At 33.2% G+C, this 19,352-nt stretch overlaps 2 protein-coding genes across 5 annotated transcripts; one reads left to right on the top strand and one right to left on the bottom strand.

Annotated features, from left to right (window-relative positions):
• Positions 1–178: 178 nt before the first annotated feature.
• Positions 179–3,137, bottom strand: LOC129885835 (F-box protein At1g10780). The gene is made up of 4 exons (XM_055960277.1): positions 3,043–3,137; positions 1,174–1,910; positions 811–1,091; positions 179–723 (listed from the first exon to the last, which is right to left on the bottom strand). The coding sequence occupies exons 2-4, from the start codon at positions 1,904–1,906 to the stop codon at positions 487–489; spliced, it is 1,251 nt and encodes a 416-aa protein (XP_055816252.1). The 5' UTR covers positions 1,907–1,910; positions 3,043–3,137; the 3' UTR covers positions 179–486.
• An 8,156-nt stretch (positions 3,138–11,293) lies between these two features.
• Positions 11,294–19,224, top strand: LOC129885834 (uncharacterized). 4 transcript variants are annotated; one of them, XR_008766146.1, is made up of 7 exons: positions 11,294–11,810; positions 13,196–13,305; positions 13,397–13,765; positions 17,145–17,736; positions 18,056–18,526; positions 18,681–18,721; positions 18,819–19,224. XR_008766146.1 is itself a non-coding variant. In XM_055960275.1 (5 exons), exons 1-5 carry the CDS (start codon positions 11,570–11,572, stop codon positions 18,142–18,144), a joined length of 1,401 nt encoding a protein of 466 aa, XP_055816250.1. In that variant the 5' UTR covers positions 11,294–11,569; the 3' UTR covers positions 18,145–19,224. The 4 variants fall into 4 exon arrangements, 1 of the variants encoding a protein (XP_055816250.1); XR_008766145.1 differs by having other exon boundaries at positions 18,681–19,224; XR_008766144.1 differs by having other exon boundaries at positions 18,056–18,721.
• The last annotated feature ends 128 nt before the right edge of the window (positions 19,225–19,352 follow it).

Raw genomic sequence — 19,352 nt, 5'->3', positions numbered from 1 at the left:
GATTGGATACTCAAGACCCATAAATTAGTTCCACAAATCTCACTGCACTAATCATAGTAAACTCCTTCTCAATGTACCAAAATAGAAGTTTTTGCAATGACATACCAAAAATTGAAAACTAAGCATCTCAATTTCCAAAAAAGCAAGCATTTCATCTAAAACCAAAGAAACTCATATATGATTTCCTCAAAGTAATTAAGAGTTTAAGCCTCTAATCTGGCGTAAATTCAAAACGTCTGAGCTCCAAATCTGGCTATAAAATTTAAAAGGTACAAACATCTAAGTACAAAATGTCTAGGAACTTTGAAGGAAATGGTCCAAGAATGTTCCTATTCAAATCAAAGAGAACAAGGATCCCTCCTCCCATGAAAAGAATGCAAGAGGCAGAGGGAGAAAAGCCAATCATTATTCAATTGGATCAGTGGGGTGCTTCCCTTCCAAGGACCCTGTTAACGCAGGATGACTTGTGCACTGGGCTGCCCTTTTTTATTCAATTGAAGCGATCCTGCGATGCATGTGAGAGAATTTGCAAATATCCTCAAAAAAATCATCTGTGCTGCTATGGCTGCTCTTCATCTGAAGAATTCTTATTCTCATCTTCCTCAGTTTCTTTCCATAGTTGATTAGAGACTCTAGAGTACTCATCTTTTGTTCAGCATTCAGTGGAGACCTCACAGTGACTATAACCTCCTCAAGGCAAGGGATCACAAATCTGGAGTCCACCTGCAAACATCCAAGATTTCAAATGTCATAAACTAGCTAAACAAACATTAAGTGCACCATGAGGAACCGTTGAGCAATGAGACTCACATTTCTCAAGCTGTTTCTCTGGCAAAGAGCAGCAAACATGGCACCATGGATGTCAAATTTTATTAGCTTGGGATGACTGTTAAAGAAATCAACAATATCAATCTCAGGAAATGGCTGAAGAGCATCAGAATCCCCGGTGAATTCCACCTTCATAAAGAGATGCTTGACTTCACTAGCCAATTGAAGCATTTTGTTTATAGCATTCCAACACCATTGAACTCCTCTCATCTCCAATGACTCAAGTGCCACAAGCTTTCCAAAATCTAGAGCGATAACCCGTCCTACAATCAAAGTTGGCTGATTATGATGCTGTTTGCAAGTAGAGCACTAAAATAGTAGTATTAGAAATGGAAATTTCAGTACCTGAAGTATTAGAAATGGTAAGGTTTCTGAGTAATTGAGTCTCAAGGACTCTGATCCGACTACAGCCTTGCACTTCCAGATGTTGAAGTTTTGGAGAATTGACAGTGAGGCAGCAGTTACCTAAGCCATTGAAATCAAGATTGCATACCTCCAGCTGAGGAAGCTCAATAAAGACATCTGTCAGTCCCTCACAACCAAGGAGCAACAGGTTACTCAAATTGGGGCAAGCCATTAATGCAGCATGCAGGTTAGAGTCATCCGTTACTGCACCAACTATTTCAAGATTTCTAAGCTTATAGAAAGTGTGCCATTTTGGGCCACGAGTCATATTCACACCCCAAAGTTTCAATGACTCCAAATTCGTTGCTGCTCCGATACTGTCCAACTTCCTGGAGCAAGAATTCGTATCAATGAGGTTGTCGTCCATCTTTAGCTCAAGCTTCCGAAGAGAATGTCCTGCCAATGAAAGCCATGAAGCTAGGCCAGAACCACTAAAAGGACAGTATACAACAAGTTCTTCCAATTGACTAATTGATGAAACCATGTGCTCAATAATGTCATCAGGAGAGGACTTCTTAACGTCATCAAAAACATTACGAGTGAAGACAAGCTTGTTAAGATAAGGAATTGACTCCTTCCATCTCTTTGATACACAAGAAGCAGAAGCCACATCTTTTGCATTGGTTACGTGGACTAAGATGCAAGGGACAATGGCATCAGGCAAAGAGTCCATTTTTCTGGGTAGAGACGTCAAACAGGTTATGGTCAGTTACAAATCATGACAGAAGAAAAAAAGAACATCAAAATTTTAAGCATATATTGATTAAGGAAGGTTTAGAAATTTCATTTGTTAAAAAAAATCATGAACATAAAAATCAAACAAACATTATCATCGTTATCCGACTGTCATATTAGGTCTTGGATCTAACTCGCACCCCAAAAGCTAACCAAAAGAAAAAGATTGCTCAAGTCTTATAAGAAAGCTAAGGTTCTCATCCTTCCCGGATATGGTTAAAAAAAAAGTTGTCATTTTTAGCAAAATCCTTGATGAATAAGGCAGAACAAAGATCTACAGACTACACGGCATAACTGAAATGAAACAAGGACTGAAACGGCATATGCTAAAACAAATCCATGATTATATAGAAATGACTACATTGGAACGCATATACAACATTAGCCAATAGACACAGATTCATTAATAAAGGGTTAGATGAAACTTCATTAACACAACATATACATCTATAAATTCAAACTTTAAGAAGAAGAAGATAATTCCAGAATTTTAACTAGACCAATGCACCCATTTGTCTTTTTCAGCCATAGATGCAGATTTAACATAAGCATATATATATCTCATCTAAAAATTAAAACAGCAAATGCACCTGCATCAACTGCCCAAAGCTTAAATCTACTAAATCCAGCTGGGGGTTAGGGGAGCGCAGAAATTAAGGATGACCCATGTAAATAAATTCATCGATAACGAATAATTAACAGGAATTTCATCAGATTACTGAACACCAATAAAGAAATGCATGTTCATGAAACAAAAGGATTAAATCTTTGAATAGCTGCACATTGACAAACTAGATCGATGAACCATAAAATCAAGAAAAGAGAAAACTTAAGTGTAGTTTTTGGCTTCTTGCGATAAAGAAGATGCTCAGATTTAAGCTTATTAAGAGCAGAAATTAACGATGAACTATGTAAAGAAATTCATTGATAATGAATAATTAACAGGAATTTCATCAGATTCACAAATACCAACACGAAATGTATGTTCTTGAAACAAAAAAAGATTATATCTTTGAATAACCACATTGATAAACTAAATCGATAACCCATAGAATCAAGAAAAGAGAAGCTTACTATGAAGAGTTCAGTGAAGTTTCAGTCTTTCTCCGGTGAAGAAGATGCTCAGATTTAAGCTAATTCTAGAGAGAGAATATATATATGTATAGAGAGAGAGAGAGAGGGGGGAAGTGAAAAAATGGTGAAGGCGCGGGCATATATGGAGCGCTGGGGAGCTGTTTTCAAAATTCAAAAAAGTGTGTGTGTTTATTTCATGCATGCAAGGAAAAAACCCAAAATGACCCGCTTCGTTTTTGAACTTTTTTGAATTTTTGGACCGTTTTTTTGAATGAAATTATTCAAATAGCGCCTTAACTATACATGTTTTAACTTCTCTTTTTAAATTTTACCCCAAGTCCTAAATCTTATACCATGTGTAATATATATTCCCTTTATTTCAGAAAAAATTGTCTTCTTCCACTAGATATTTTTCGACGTAGAATTTAGAATTTAGAATTTGTCATATAGTGATAGGAGTATTAGTTATTTATTCTAGCAAAAAAAATAATAGTATATTTTTAGGGTGAATTAGATTTAGTCTTATGCTTATACGATGTGTATGAATAATTGGATTGATCTCATTAGTTTGAGCCGTTTGTACAAAAATATTATTCATTCATGTGTTTTATTCAGATTCATTTTATTTTAGCAAAAAAATAATAGTATATTTTTAGGGTAAAATTATGTTTTTTTTAATCTTATGCTTATAAGTACATGAATGAATAGTTTGATTGATCTCACTAGTTTGAGTCGTTCACCCGTGCGAATTATTTATTTATATTCTTTAATAAATGTGTCTACTCTTGAGAGTTTTGGGTAATTTGAGATCACTTTCCTCAATTTTAAATTTATTTTTATCAATCTACAAAAAATTGCTTTTTATTTGGTTCCAGGACATAGATTTTGAAGTTCAAATTTGATACTAGAAAATTTGAGTTTTACAGTTGTGATTTTTGAAAGTTGAAGTACTGTTTGGAATAAAAATATTTTTTTTGGAATGGCAGTGAAATTTCTCCCAAAATCTTTGTGAAATTTGAAAATTTTTAAGATAATTTTTCACAATCTAATTTAAAATCTTTGATCAAACATATATTTGGAAAAAAAAATATGATCCAAAATTTTTGGCCAAACATATATTTGAGGATAAAATTTTAAAATATGATCCAAAATTCATGGTCAGTGATAGCTTAGAAAATATGATCTAAAATTCATGGTCAACGCTAGCTTAGACTTTCTAGTTTACGTTGTGTAAATATTATTTACTATTTTCAACGTCAACCAAATAAACAAAAATTATGAAAAATGATACAACACGAGTAAGATAACATGTTCTACTCGGATGCATTTTATTCAAGTGAAAATAATGTGTTTTTAACTAAATTATAATTTTTTAAAATTTTGCGCTTAAACATATGCAAACATTTGGGTTAATCTCACCTAGTTCAACCACTTTTACGAATCATTAATTTCAATACGTTAGCATATATTGAATTTTGAGGATTTTGGTAATTTCATACTATTATCCTCAATGTAATTTTAGGTTGATCTTCGTGTCACGATTCTAATCCTCCGTAAATGACACTATTCCTAGATGAATGAACCAACTTCTGACCCAACTTAAAAACACGCAATCATGCCATTAATAAGAGTAAAACAATCTAAATCAACAAAAACTTGAGTTCTCATAAAATTAAGTAATTGTCAAAAATTATTTGCGAGGGGATGCAACCCCAAACGAGAATTAATAGCCTAAAAGTCTAAGAAGATATCTAAGTCTGAAGTGGTGGACAAATAGAGGAAAATAAACTCGTGGCAGCCTGGAAGAGCAGCTCACCCTTGGATTCGAATGTCAAGCGTCCCTTAACTAAGATCTCGCATCAGCCACATGAATATACCTTGTACTCAACAAGAAAAGAGAAAGTGCAGTATTAATATACAACCACAGTGTACTTATAGGATTATGTGTGTGTGTGTGTGTTAATATCCTGAACAATCAATGAATGAAACATGTCCCACATAATCACACGGTGTATATACCCAATCCTCTCATAGAACCCACACACAAACTGTTAGTGTACCGGTGCGAGCCAACCATTAATAAATCATACCAAGCGTGGTATCCGAGTCAATAGTTAGTATCGTGTAGCGGCGTGTTATCAGAGATAACTATACAAATATTTGTACTGAGCGTGGTACCTGAATCAACCATCAATCACAAAACAACACGTACAATCACAATCATATTGAATAACCACACTAGAAATCATAAGTAAATAAACAAGTTAATTTATTGCATGAGATTGTCAACATGATGTCATTTCACATGCCTTTTGATTTTATTCACATGCATTGCACAAATAATACTACAAAGCAGCACACATGCATACATGCATAATTTGAATACACATAAATTATCACCTACTCTAAATCAAATCTAGACGCTCTAAAGAACTTGAGCTTCCCCCTTTGCAATGTCTTGATATATTCTTGGTCTAAAACAATTAAATAAACAAAAAAATCAATGACAATGACCTGATTAAATTCGGATTATACGCAAATCCTAACTCAAGTCAATTCATAATCATTATACGCAAATCCTAAGTCAAGTCAATTTATAATCATTCTACCCAAATCAAATGCATAATCATTTAAGTAGTAAATATCATTAATTTTTGTCTCAATTGATCACATATTTTATATGTGAAGGACAAGAAAAGTTAAATATGGCATAATTGTTACATCTAATACATATGAATTATTCACTCAAAATCTTATTTCAATAATATTGATATTATTTATATATATATAATTTTGTCATTCTTTAGTCCAATATGGTGCAGTTAAAAGTAATTAGATGTTTTTTTGGGATAAAATTTAAACTACTAATTAAGCTAATAAGGTACATAATTTAAAGAGTAACCTTGAAAGGATTCATTTGTGTAAATGCCCTAATGGCACCAATATAATTACTTTATTTTGTTTGTCCTATTTTAATTTGATAAAATATTAATTAAAAATTGAAATTTCGAATTAAGATATCGTTTTAGTGGAATGTTCCATGCAATTTTTTTCCGACGTAAAATTATTTCAGTTCCATGGCATGGATACTCTAGGAAATAATAGTGAAGACTCTTTTGGTATGTTTAGTACAAAGGGGTTTTAATTTTTTAAGAGGGAAATGTTTTATGCGTAAAATGATATTTTCAAAAAGTTTTTCGAGAAAATAAGTGAATATCTTAGTATTTGGTAAAAAAACAAAAAAATATTATCAGGTCAAAATTATTGTAAAGCCTGGTGGGATAAGGTGTATTGCAGGAGGATGGGTAAACTTATTAAACTTGTTTTTTCTATTTTCACAAGGAACTTATTTATCAAAAAAAATAATGTTTTTTCAAAAATTTCAACCACTAAATATGAAACAATTTAAAAATATTTTCCCACCTACAAAACACACCGTTGGCAATTTGCATGCTTTTATATTGTTATACAGTATGCTTATATACATTGTTAACTTACATTTAACCAGATTATTTAATGGGCAGTTTTGTTATTTTCATCTTATTCGAATATTTGCTAAGAAGTTGGAACTAACCAAATACATATCTGGATTGTTAGTCGCATAATCATGACTATGACCACGTCCTAATCTTTTTTTATTATATTAACCAAACACAGAGCATATATATGTTATTTAATTCCATGGAAAAGAAAGAGAATCATATAATATGATTTATTAATAGTGTTGTTAAAAAATAACAAAAGTCCCACGCCGGTGATTAATAAAATGGATGGACTACTTATAAGGATAAAACAATCCTTCTCCCTTTGAGGTTGCTTTGGGGTGTGAGTTAGGCCTAAGACCAACAGAGTATCAGAATCAAGTTTAGTAACAAAATAACCCCCTCCTCCAAAGTAGCTTTTTATCATCCTCTCCTTGAACTAACTTTTTGGGTGTAAGTTAAGCCTAAAACCTAATTTTTTTCCCAAAATCTTTTTGAAATTTCAATATTTTTCAAAGACAAATTTTCATAATCTGATTCAAAATCTTTTGTCCAACATGTATTTGAAGAAATTTTTTAAAGTATGACTCAAAATCTTTGGTCAAATTTGAAGATAAAATTTTAAAATATGATACAACATTCATGATCAATACTAGCTTAGGCTTTCTAATTTACGTTGCGCAAATTAATTATTATTTACTATTTCCAACATCAACCAAATAAATAACAACTATGAAAAGTGATACAACACGAGTAAGATAACATTATCTACTCCGACTCATTTTATTCTAGTGAAAATAATATGTTTTGTTATGTAAATTATAAATTTTGAATTTTTTTCGCTTATACATATACAATCATTTGGGTTAATCTCACTAGCTCGACTACTTTTATGGATCATTAATTTCAATATTTATGTTAGCATATATTGAATTTTGGGGATTTGGGTAATTTCAAATCACTTTTCTCAATGTAATTTTTGATTTATCTACGTCTGATTATCGTAATTTTTCTTTCTATCAAATATTTATCACTTCCTAGATTCGTATTCCAAATAAACATGAGTTTTCTTACAAATTTTCTCATACCGCTTATCGCTCGTTATTTGAGAGACCGCTCAATTAATTTTGTGACTTAAAACTAAACTTCAATGAGAGTTTCTAATTAGTCATTTTCCATCTCTTTAAGATGCAATATAATTATTTTATTTTATTTAGTTTTGAAAACGTCCACCCCTCCTTCAAAAACATCATCAACTGTGAAAGTCTAAGTGGATGATTTAATTAAAATGATATAGTTTTGCTCTGGATAAGTTCTCCCTCATTTTTTTTGGTAGAACATACCTTTATTACATTGTAAATTATTTATATATTAGATTAGTAATGAAGTTTTGATGTAAACAATACTTACAAAAGTGTTGTGATGCTTGGTCCTATCTGTTCTAAAATATCTTATTGTTTTTTAAATAAGTTGATTTTGCAATTTATTATATCCTCTAATGCTCAAGGAGCACTATGGTTTAAATGTAATCAAATTGACCATCAAACCGACAAGAGTTGTGATGAGATGAATAAGATTTCTTTATAACTTTTTTAAAGATTTTTCGAATTGTTGATTATGTAGAAGGTACTAGTAGAGAGTTTTATTCTCCTAAATAAGTCTTACGTGATGCAACTATGATTAATTAACTCCAATACTGATAATGAAACATCGGATGCTGAAAAATAGGAAGAAGAAGAAGAGAAAAAAAAGTTGACCATTAGAATCTTATTCTTTTACGTATGCTAGATCATCTAACTTATTTTACTCCTGTCTTCAAAACAACTATTTAATTCTAGGAAAAAGAAAAATAATCATTTAAAATGATTCATTAATAGTGTTGTTAAAAAATTACAAGTGTCCCATAACGGTGATTAATAAATTGGGTGGATTCATTATAAGGATAAGATAATCCTACTCCATATGAGCTTGCTTTGGGGGTGTGAGTTGGGTTTAAGGCCTAATTTAAATGGCATCAGAATTAGGTTTATTAACAGAGTAACTCCCTCCTCCAAAGTAGCTTTTTATCCATCTCATTTTGAGCTACTTTTTTGGGTGTGAGTTGGGTCTAAAACTTAATTTTACATTGTATCAGAGCTAGACCCATTTCACTTAATGTTGGGCCTCCGAAATTAAAATTGTCCACACACTAAATTTAAGCACGGGACGTGAAGTGGGTGTTGAATAATGACAAAAATCTCACAGTGATGGTTAATGAGATATGTTGACTTATTATTAGGCCTTGACAATTAATTCTCTTTCCCTTCAGTTAGCTTTTGGGTTGTGAGTTAGGCGCAAGACCTAATTTTACATAGTATTAGAGTAGGGATAAAAGTCTATGTCGGTAATTAATGAGATGTGTGGATTACTTATAAAGCTTAAACAATTCTGTTCTCTTTCAGTTAGCGTTTGAGATATGAGTTAGGTCTAAGACCTAAATTTAGTAGAGTATCAACCAACTTGAAATTATTAATTAGGAGGTTCATTTAATTTGAATGGGAGATATTAGGTATCCTCTTGACCTTGTGTGAAACATGATTATTATCTATTTCCAAAATTAGTTAAGACATTTAATATATAAGATAAAAAAAACAGTAATAACGAACTAAACACAAAACATACTTCTGAGTGCTTGATTAGGAGGCACGGACAAAAACACGAAAACGAACTTTAGTCATCTTCCTAGCAATTTTTCTTTTCTCTTTAGGTCGAATTTATAAACGGTCAATGACGGATTCAGAATTTAATGTGCGGATTGTCAAAAAAACCTAATAATTTTTGCACACACATATATATATATATAATATTCACTAAATATCTATATGTATTTAACTATGAACCTTATTATCACATTAACTTAAAATCATTATGAAAACTCATAAATTTAAAATTTTGATCAATTTGCCTCTATAAATGCCTCTGTATAAATTTGTTGTTTCTTTCATCATGACACGTAAACTAGAATTAATACCTACTGAGCATTTGTACGATTCAAAAAGTATATCGATTGAACACATTTTGGATAAAAAGTAAATCTAGGTTAGTCTGCAACTCTGCGTTGATTAATAGTTTGATAGCAATGACATACATTAGATCTAACTTAGGTTTGATTTCTAAATATCCGTAATTGCAAAATAAGTGATTATATATAGTTTAATTTACGTTCTATGTATATCGACGTTAAAAATAACTATACAATCATGCCACTTATAAAATAATTAAGGTAAATCATTATGACAAAAACAGTAATTAGTAATGATGAAAATAGTGTGTAACTAATTACATGAATGATGAGGCCGACCTAACCTACGCTTAAGGCTCTTCCCAACATGCATAATAAGCTAAATTGTACTAATCGTATCATGACTTGAAATTTTTCCTTTGGTTGAAATGCGATAATTATTTAATACTGAGTACACTGATACTTGCATAAGTAGCCAAAATATAACACTTAGATACAAAAACTATTCGAGTGATTTGGAGTAAAAATTTTTGAAGGCAACCTCCTTTGGTGTTTTCAAATTTCTATGACCAAATATCATTTTTGGAATTCAATTCTCGAAAAAATAATAATATTCATGACTAGACGTCCACTAAATGACTTAACTTATTTCTGTAGTCAGTGACTTTTAACTATAAAATGCATTATATTCTTTAATTTTGTCATTTAGAGTTGATATATCCTCGTTATAAAAGTGAATCATATATATCCTTATTGTTATACAAATGACTTACATATACCTCCACAGTTACAAAAATTGCTCACGCATACCCTCCACTGCTACTAAAATAGTTCACATATGCCCTTTTCATCTTAAGAAAGTGAAAAAATTATTTTTTTGATTTTTAATTTTAAAACAAGTTCATGTATGGATATATATTTTTTTTTTGAGCAAGTAGAAAAAGTAATATATATACCTATACATGTGATTTTTTTTTTAAAACAAAGTTTAAGGGTATATATAATCTTTTTCACGCATGCATTATTTTTTGACTTCTTTGATTATCATTATTTTATTTTTATTTTTTTATTTTTTCATTCAAGTTAGCCATTGAATTAAAAAAGTAAAAAAAAATTATGTGTGAGAAGAATCAAATATACCACTATATGTATTATTTTTTTAATAAAAAACTTTAAAAAATAAATTGAAAATTATATATTTTTTAATTTAATAAGTGAGTCATTTGTGTAACAATAATGGTGATATATATGAACCACTTTCGAGGGATATATCAGCTTTAAATAACAAATTATACCCTTTTCCCTAAAATAAAATTATCAAATATTGTCATTAAAGCAATATAATGAGGAATGATTGTCCAATCAGAATTTGATTGTTTCATTATCTGTGTTTGAATTCATTGCCATAAAATATATCATCGTATAATTACTGACAAATTACACAAAATAATCATCAAGTTTCATGTGTATGAATCCCAATGGCTAACCTTTTTTGCATTCCATTAAGCAAATTATAATAATTCAATGATTGCTCATACGAGAAATAAATAAAATTATAAATAGCACACATTCAAAATATAAAATACTACTTATATATATATGTAATTTAAAATCATAGAATTTGAAAATCGCCGTTTACTTGAGCAGATGGTAATATTAGTTGTTTTTATGAATAATCCCAATCCACTCCTTTGTCACTTTCTCTTTCTCTTTCTCTTTCACCTTTGCTTCTACCCAACGCTTGGTTTGCCGAATCATTCAATTCTATTCGTTTATTCTAATCCAATATAGAATTCATCTCTAAAGTTTTTTTATAGCTTAGTGGAGTGAAGTGTAATGGCATTATACTATTCTAAGTAATTTTCTTTATTATATATATATATATAAATGTTCACAGTTCACCATGAACACTTGGCTTTGATTAAACCCTGTTGTCAATCCAGCTTTTAGAAAGAGAAATTTCATAGAGAGAGAAAGAGGGGGAAAAAGTGAGTAGTGAAAGTCCTATATAGAGAGAGAAACACGGATTACAGATGCTCTGGGCATGGGGAAATTGCAAGGACAGAGACTGCCAGTGCAGCACCAGAACGTCGAGGGGGTTGCTTCTAGAACCTTCTGGCAGAGATGTTCGATGGGTCTTTCAAGAATCGGCTTAAAATTCAGTTTCAAGTGTATCGCCGTTTTGCTACTGAGTATTGCCCTTTTTCTCTCTGCCCTTTTCTGGATCCTTCCACATCGTTCTAAGTTATCTGGGTTTGATGCTAAAGAGGCGATCAAGCATGCCGGTGAGTTTCATTATGCTTATGACTTCTATAGACTTTCGTCTCCTCCTCTACTGATGTCTTACTAGGGTTTCAGAATTCCTTTTTTAGTTTTCTGTGCAATTAGGGTTTGTGGGTTTATCTGGCTTTGTTCTTGTTTTGCATAAACAGGGAGAAAATGTATTGGGTCTGGTGATTTCCCTTTTTTTTTGCTATGCTGTAATGTTCTCAATTAGATGCCTAATATTGAAATGGTTGAGAATTTTCAGACATCTCTACCATTGAAGCAGCCCAAATAGAAGAGGATTCATATAGCTGATCCCAATTAGTTTTGGATTAAGCTTTAGTTGAGTGGTTGATTTGAGTAGCAGGATGTTTTTGGTTTTACTAGGCTTATACATGTAGGCACGTTGTTTTTGTTTCTTAAGATTATTGCTCGTTAGCTGCTTCAAAGACTTTTAATATTGTTAAGACTTAATCGTTCTATGTAAGTTTTGCGTTATGCTTGAGACTGCTCATGTGCAGTTTAATTTCTTCGGTCCTGCTCATGACCCGTGGTTTGCTGCATAGGATTTTTGGTGATGCTTTATGAAGGGATGTATTCAATGGCAAAAGGGTAAATGGGATAGAAATACTGATGGTTTGGCACCCTGAGTAGTCAATAGCAAGCACTAGATTACCTTTTTGTTTTCCTTGGCTGGTGGAATTCTAGCTGAAAGTGGAAGCCCTCTTCTCCTTTGCTTGTGTCTCTGTTGATTACAGAGTAGTCAAAGGCGCTCTTTAAGCGCGCTTAAGCCCTTAAGCGAGGCTCAAAACTTGTTGAGCGCTTCGCCTCGCTTTATATGCGCTTCAGTGTCGTCATCAAGGTTCTAAGACAGACTTTTCCTTGTCAATGAGCCTCTTCTAAAGAAGTGACACTAAACAATTGATATTTTCACTTTGTCATAGTTTTTTTTTTCAATTTATTTGGTCATATATTGTCATTCATGTTTATAATTATTGGTGTTGGACTAAACATATATATTTGTATTTTTTTCTCTCTTTGTGCCTTTTTTAATTAAAGCCCATGCTTTATGTGCGCTTTGCGCTTAAAGTCCCAGCAGACCTTAGAACTTTTCTGCGCTTTTCGCCTTTGTTAGCACTGGTTGATTATAGTGATCTAGGCAGTACGTTGAACATTAGTGTTCAATCTTTTATGCTGCTGTTTTTTCCTTTTAAATTACCAGATGAAGACAATATCCTTTAAAATTTACGTGTTATGTGACTGTTTGATGTGTATAATCTCCTAATATTGGTGGCCATTCAAAAATTGTCAGCTGTGGAGGCTGATTTGCCATTCATTTATTTGTCGCCTTTGGTTTCTAAACTCATCTTTATGTCTTGGTGTTGCTGTCTTCCTTTGTTTTCAGCCACAACTCAAGCATACTTCAGATTGGAGAAGCCAATTTCAGATATTGTTCCCCACATAGCAAGACTGGAGTATGATATTTTGGAAGAGATTGCTATCCCTAACATGAAGGTTTGCAACCTACCTTAAAATTGAAACCGTAGTTTATCAACGCTGTCTCTTTTCAGTAGAGTGCAAGTTAGCTTAACAATGGAATTTGCAGGTTTCCGTCCTATCCATGCACGCAGCAAGTGTAGCTAACCAGACTAACGTAATATTTGGTTTTCTTCCGGATCCAGTTGATTCTTCTAATACTCCAGTGTCCTTAATTCTGCTGAAGTCTGCTTTATTGGAACTGTATCTTCGATATACCAATTTGACATTAACTTCCTCAATATTTGGACAACCATCTTCATTTGAGGTTTTGAAGTGTCCTGGTGGAATCACTATGATGCCTGAGCACCCACCCATGTGGGACCCACCTGATGTCCTCTTCAATTTTACTCTCCACAGTTCTATTGATGAAATAAGGGAAAATTTTATTGTGCTGAAGGAACAACTGATATTTGGCTTACGTCTCCGTCAGAGTGAGGTATATGATAATATCTACTCCTACTAATTTCTTCTTGTTTTGAATTGACATTTCTGGATGAGTGTTTTTGGAGGCTTCTTAAATTAAGACTTTGGCATATTTTAGATTGGTCTGCTTTTGGAATCTAGGCAAAGAATGCACCCACATTTATGTCGAGCTTTCTGACATGCCTTTTGTCTATCTATGCATCCTCTTTGGTCAAGCTTAGTCCCTTTTCATGGCTTAGGAATCACCTCAATCTTGATCCTTTCATTACTGTTATGCTACCTATCTCAACTCAACAAAGCAGTTCTATTCTATTGTTCATTTTTATGAGAAACAAACTATAAAAGACGTGCAGTGCAGTTACTTTTTATTTTACTATTTTCATTTGCTCTATGGTGCACTTGCTTTTGATTTTTATATTTCTTTTCAAGAGAAGTTTCCCCATGAACTATTCACGTTTTGCAAACTTCACATTTAAACTATGGAATGTTGCTACTACCCCTTGTACTACAAGATTCTATATTTGTAACTCCCCCCCCCCCCCCCTGCGGAGGAAACTGAAATAATTAGTGTGTATGGCGTGTGTCATTTTCATTGGAATAAATCCCCTCCCAATACTTGTTACTTGTTTGCAACTTGCATACCTAAATTATTGGGTGTTTCTATTACCGTTTGATCTTCGATTTTCCTATTTATTACTCCTAGGCGAAAATCCTAAACGAAAATCAACTTCAGATTCTAAACAAATTTATTAGGGTCTGATTGGTGGAAGGGATGAATTATTTTAAAATTTAGTTTTTGTTTACATAAAGCTTTTCGATAAATTAAGGCTTATTGAAAATTAGAATCTTTTGAAAAAATTAGAGCGTTTTTTGAAGATTTTTCCTGGCTCTATGTTTTATTATTTCAATTTTTGTTTCCTTTATGCTAATTTTTTGGTCTTACTGTTATTTTTGATTTATGGGTTTTCAATTGGTTTTATTGATGCTGATTACATTCTATTTGGATAAGAGAAAGACGAAAAGAACAAATAGGAATTTTATACGTTTTAATCTTCAATTTTTATGTTAATTTTTTCTGGTGTTGCTGATATTTTAAGGTTATGTTGTTTCAACTGAATTTTCCGTTGTTTATTAAATGGAAAAGGGCTAAAACTACCCCTTCAACCATTCGAAATGGACCAAATATACCCTTCAACTATTTTTGGGCACAAAACTACCCCTCCCATCTAACTATTGGATCACTTGCACCCTTACTTTTAACGGAATAAGATGTTACATTCAATGTGTAAATCATAATGCCACATAGATATCCACCTAAGCAACACCCACCCAACCTTCTCTAATAACTCTAATTTCATTCTTACTTCATTTACTTCTCCAATTCATAGCTTCAGTTTAGAATTTTGAAAACTCATATTATTTTAAAAACCATTTTTGATAAGGAAGCGAAAATCGTTGTGGTTGTGTTTAGATCATCCAAAACTAATATCCCCAAAGTGGCGGTTGTTACAACCATGGTTATACCATCACAAACCACCACACTTCTGCCGGAATAACGTTGCTCAGTTATGGCTACGGTAGCGCAGTTCTCCTATATAACCGTCAATTCTCCCAACTTCCATCTTACGGCTCAGCTGTCCATGTTTTTCCACCAACTGAAAGTTTGTGGGAAATTCTATTCGAGCAATTGAAAGGGGAGAATTGTATTGTGAGAAATTGCTAAATGTATGCCCTAAAATGGAAACTCAAGTTTTAACTATTCATGTACTATGATTCATGACGCTTGGACTTTGAGTTATTCAAACTTCTAAATTGAAACTATGAATTGGAGAAGTAAATGGAGTAAGGATGAAATTAAGGTTATTAGGGAAGGTTGGACTTTTAATGGGTGGGATGGGTGTGCCTAGGTGGACGTCTATGTGACATTATAATTTACACATTGGATGTCACATCTTATTCCGTTAAATGGAAGGGCAGAAGTGATCCAATAGTTAGACGGGAGGGGTAGTTTTGAGCCCAAAAATAGTTGAAGGGTATATGTGATCTATTTTGAATAGTTGGAGGGTAGTTTTGACCATTTTCCGTTTATTAAATTATCTCATGATTTGCAACTTGGTTTATTTTTTAGTTAATTTCTTTGTGGCGTTGCTATTATTTTGGGGTTGTGGATTTCAACTAGGTTTACTCTTACTTGCAAAAGATGTAGAATTTTGAAGAAGAAAGAAAATAACAAATGAAAAAATTAATTAATAGAAAATAAAGGATAAATGCTACGCGGCATGGGCAGCTGTTTAAAGACTAATTTTTAGCTGTCACACGTCACAAATAGGGAAGAGTGAAGCCACTCTTTATGCCACTTGTCAGTCTATGATCTTTCAAATTGGGAACGTTGTAGTTCAGGGGTAATGGCAACTCTCATAGTTTACTTATGAAAGTTATAAGACGTGAATACTTAAGGGTATTTTAACAACTTCTCTCTTATCTTTTAGGATGAGTTTCTTTAAGTTTTGCTTCCAAATGTCATATTTTTCTTCAGCTACGTTTTAATAGTTGAGTGGATATTTTTTTCAACGTATGCTCCTTCATTTTCTTCTTTCTCTTTGACGATTCCCCTCTTCACATTATAAATACCCTACTCAAGTATAGATGAGTCGCTCCAAAGAAAAGTAGTTATATTCTTTCATTAAATTCTTGTAGCTATTTTTTCTTGTTATTTGAATTACAATTCCTAATTGATGTTAACATTACCTTTGTCAAAAAAATAATATCGTAATTGATGCTAAAAAGTAAAAGGAACATAATGATACACATCACATGTGTTGGAAGTTTCTTGTTGAAATGGTGAATAAAGAGATCGATGGTTGTCAAATAACAAAGCTTTGTTGGATGTATGTCTGGAATCTTAGTGTATCTGGTGTTAATTGGATTTCTCTGTCAGAAATTTGTGTGATCTGTAGTGAGGAGGTTTTAGGCATGTTTTTCCTATGCTGAGTCTGTCATAAGTAGTTCAATATTGCTGAATGAGATGGAAAAGTTCATGGTGAACGTGATGAAGATTTACTTAATATTTTATAGACATTTGGCATGAAAGTACCTATTGCTGCTACACATGCCATAGTTATATATAATTCATAGTTAAACAAGAACTATCTGCCACCCTGTAGTGATGTGATGTCTCTATGGGCAAGTTGGTATGTTTTCGTCTTTGTTACATCAATAATTTTCTGTTTGCTGCTTTTCCTGTCTTATTTTTCTTCTTATCCTGTATGGGATATATTAAAGTGGGTGCCTGGGTGTTGGCATTGCTGTCTGCTCTCTGTTCATGCTGTTTACCATAGTACATTTGTTTTTTTGACCATCAGATCTGATTTATTTTTCTCTACTTCTGTCAGCGTGTTTTTTTAAAGATATCAAATACATTTGGCTCTACTAAAGATCCCCCAGTTATAGTTGAAGCTTCAGTATATTCAGAACTTGGGAGTCTACAACCTCAGAGGTTACAACAATTGGCTCAAATAATTATGGGATCTGTTCCTACATCTAATCTTGGCCTTGATAACTCTGTTTTTGGTAAAGTGAAGCAAGTAAGTTTATCTTCCTTTCTAAACCGTACTGTTCATGCCACCCCACCAACTCATCCTCCTGCTCCAACTCTTGCTCCTGCTCCAAATGAACCTTTGTGGCCATCACCTTCCCCATCACCGGCTGTTCCTTCATCTCCAGCTCCCACTCCAGCTCCCTTGTCCAACTGTCATAGATTACGGTCAAATGCGAGGCATCATTGTGGCCCAGCTCGTGGAGAAGAGCCTAGCAGCTCTCCATCTCCCATAGCTGATCCACCTTCTCCTATGACAAACTCTGGTCCACCTTTAAGTTGTTCTGGAATTGCAGCAAGTCCATACTCGCATGCACCGACTTATCCTCCACTGTCTCCTGGTGCTACACCTCCACAAATGTCTTCCTCAATCTCATCTTCATCATCATGTAAGTTTCTCCTCTCATGTGATCTTTATATTTGTGTTATCTCAGTGATTCATTCTTCGTTGTCATTTTCAAATGTTATTACCTAATGCGTAGCATCTATCATTTGCTTGGAATGGATAAAGAACATAATGAAATTGGTGAATTTAAGTTGTTTCTTTAGCATATTCTGCTCTGGAGGTAACAATAAATAAAGTGAAAATGGAGAAAGCTCTTTCATGGCAACCATGTAGCTGTGGTGGACCTTGTGATATAGTGTTGTAGGAATTTATGATATTTTTGTGCTGCTCATTAGCTGTTTGTTTCGGTTTCTTTCTTGCAGCTTTTGCACCCGGCTTTTTTTATAAGGAGCTCTGCTTGTTCTGGTTATTCGGATTGGCAGTATCTCATATCCTTGGTTGGACGTGGTGACTATGTCCCGTTCTACAATATTTTGACATCTTCAAAGAAGAAGAGAGAAGTATACTTAGCAACAAACAACTTTATTTGACTAGGACTGTAGCATCTTTTGCCAATTAGTATGTGGTTACCATGGCAAGTCATGTTAACCCTATATGAACAGAAGAAATCACAGGTCAAAGCCAAAAGGTGGCAGGACTCTGTTTGACACAATGATAACATCACATGAAGACAGTTAAAAAGATGTTTCTTCCCAAAGGGAATGACTAAAGAAAACAACAGTTTCAGATACATGCTTATCTGCAGGTTTTCAAGGATTTACCAGTCGTAAGATGTGTTGGTTCTTCTTGAACAAGCTGCAAAAATACTGCAAAAAAGCAAATATTTTATCTTGGTATACATGGTGTATATTCTTACTTCAACTGTAATTAGCTACTTTTGATGTGCTAAACTTAAATCAGATAAAAATATCAGCCTTTTGGCACAATATGTATTATAGTATGTTGCAAAATGCGGATTGGTAACGTTCTTTGTTTTTGGGATCGCAGAGAAATCTCCAAGGGCCAGCTAGTGCATGATTCGAAACTTGGTGAGATAGTGGAACCATCCCTTTACTTTGCTCCACTTAAATAGCAGATTTTTGTTTGCAGATGTTCAAGTTGTGACATGCTTATTCCAAACCTTAGTGCTGCTATTTTACCACTAAACCAAAGAATGGGAGAAAATGCTGATTGGCACATGCTGGAGTATCAATAACAACACACCTGGTGTAATCCCACAAGTGGGGGTTGAGAAGGCTGGAGTGTGCACAAATTTTACACCTACTTTGGTAGGTATAGGTGTTTCTAATAGACCCTTGGCTCAAGGAAAAACATTTCAGAGTTGGTTGAAAATAATAACGTGCGTGAAGATGTCATGACAAAATACTATAGAAGGGATGTCAATATTCTGAAAAAAAAGAAAAAGAAAATGTGACTACAAGAAAATAATACGATAATCAAAGTACCAAACATCTAAGAGGACAAGAAACTATTGGATTAATACTACAATCACTGATATTGGAAAATAAGCAAGACAACGCTTTACTACTTACTAATTTTTTACTCTAATTCGTGTTTTCCACGATTTTCTATTTAAGGTCATGTCGCCATTAAGTTGAAGTTGTGCCACTTGGTATAATAGGACTATTAAAAGGGAAACTATGAGTTTGCTAGTAAATA

Source organism: Solanum dulcamara, chromosome 4 (assembly GCF_947179165.1).
Source record: "Solanum dulcamara chromosome 4, daSolDulc1.2, whole genome shotgun sequence".
In the NCBI taxonomy this organism is placed as follows: domain Eukaryota; kingdom Viridiplantae; phylum Streptophyta; class Magnoliopsida; order Solanales; family Solanaceae; genus Solanum; species Solanum dulcamara.
This window is presented reverse-complemented; position numbering and strand designations above follow the sequence as displayed.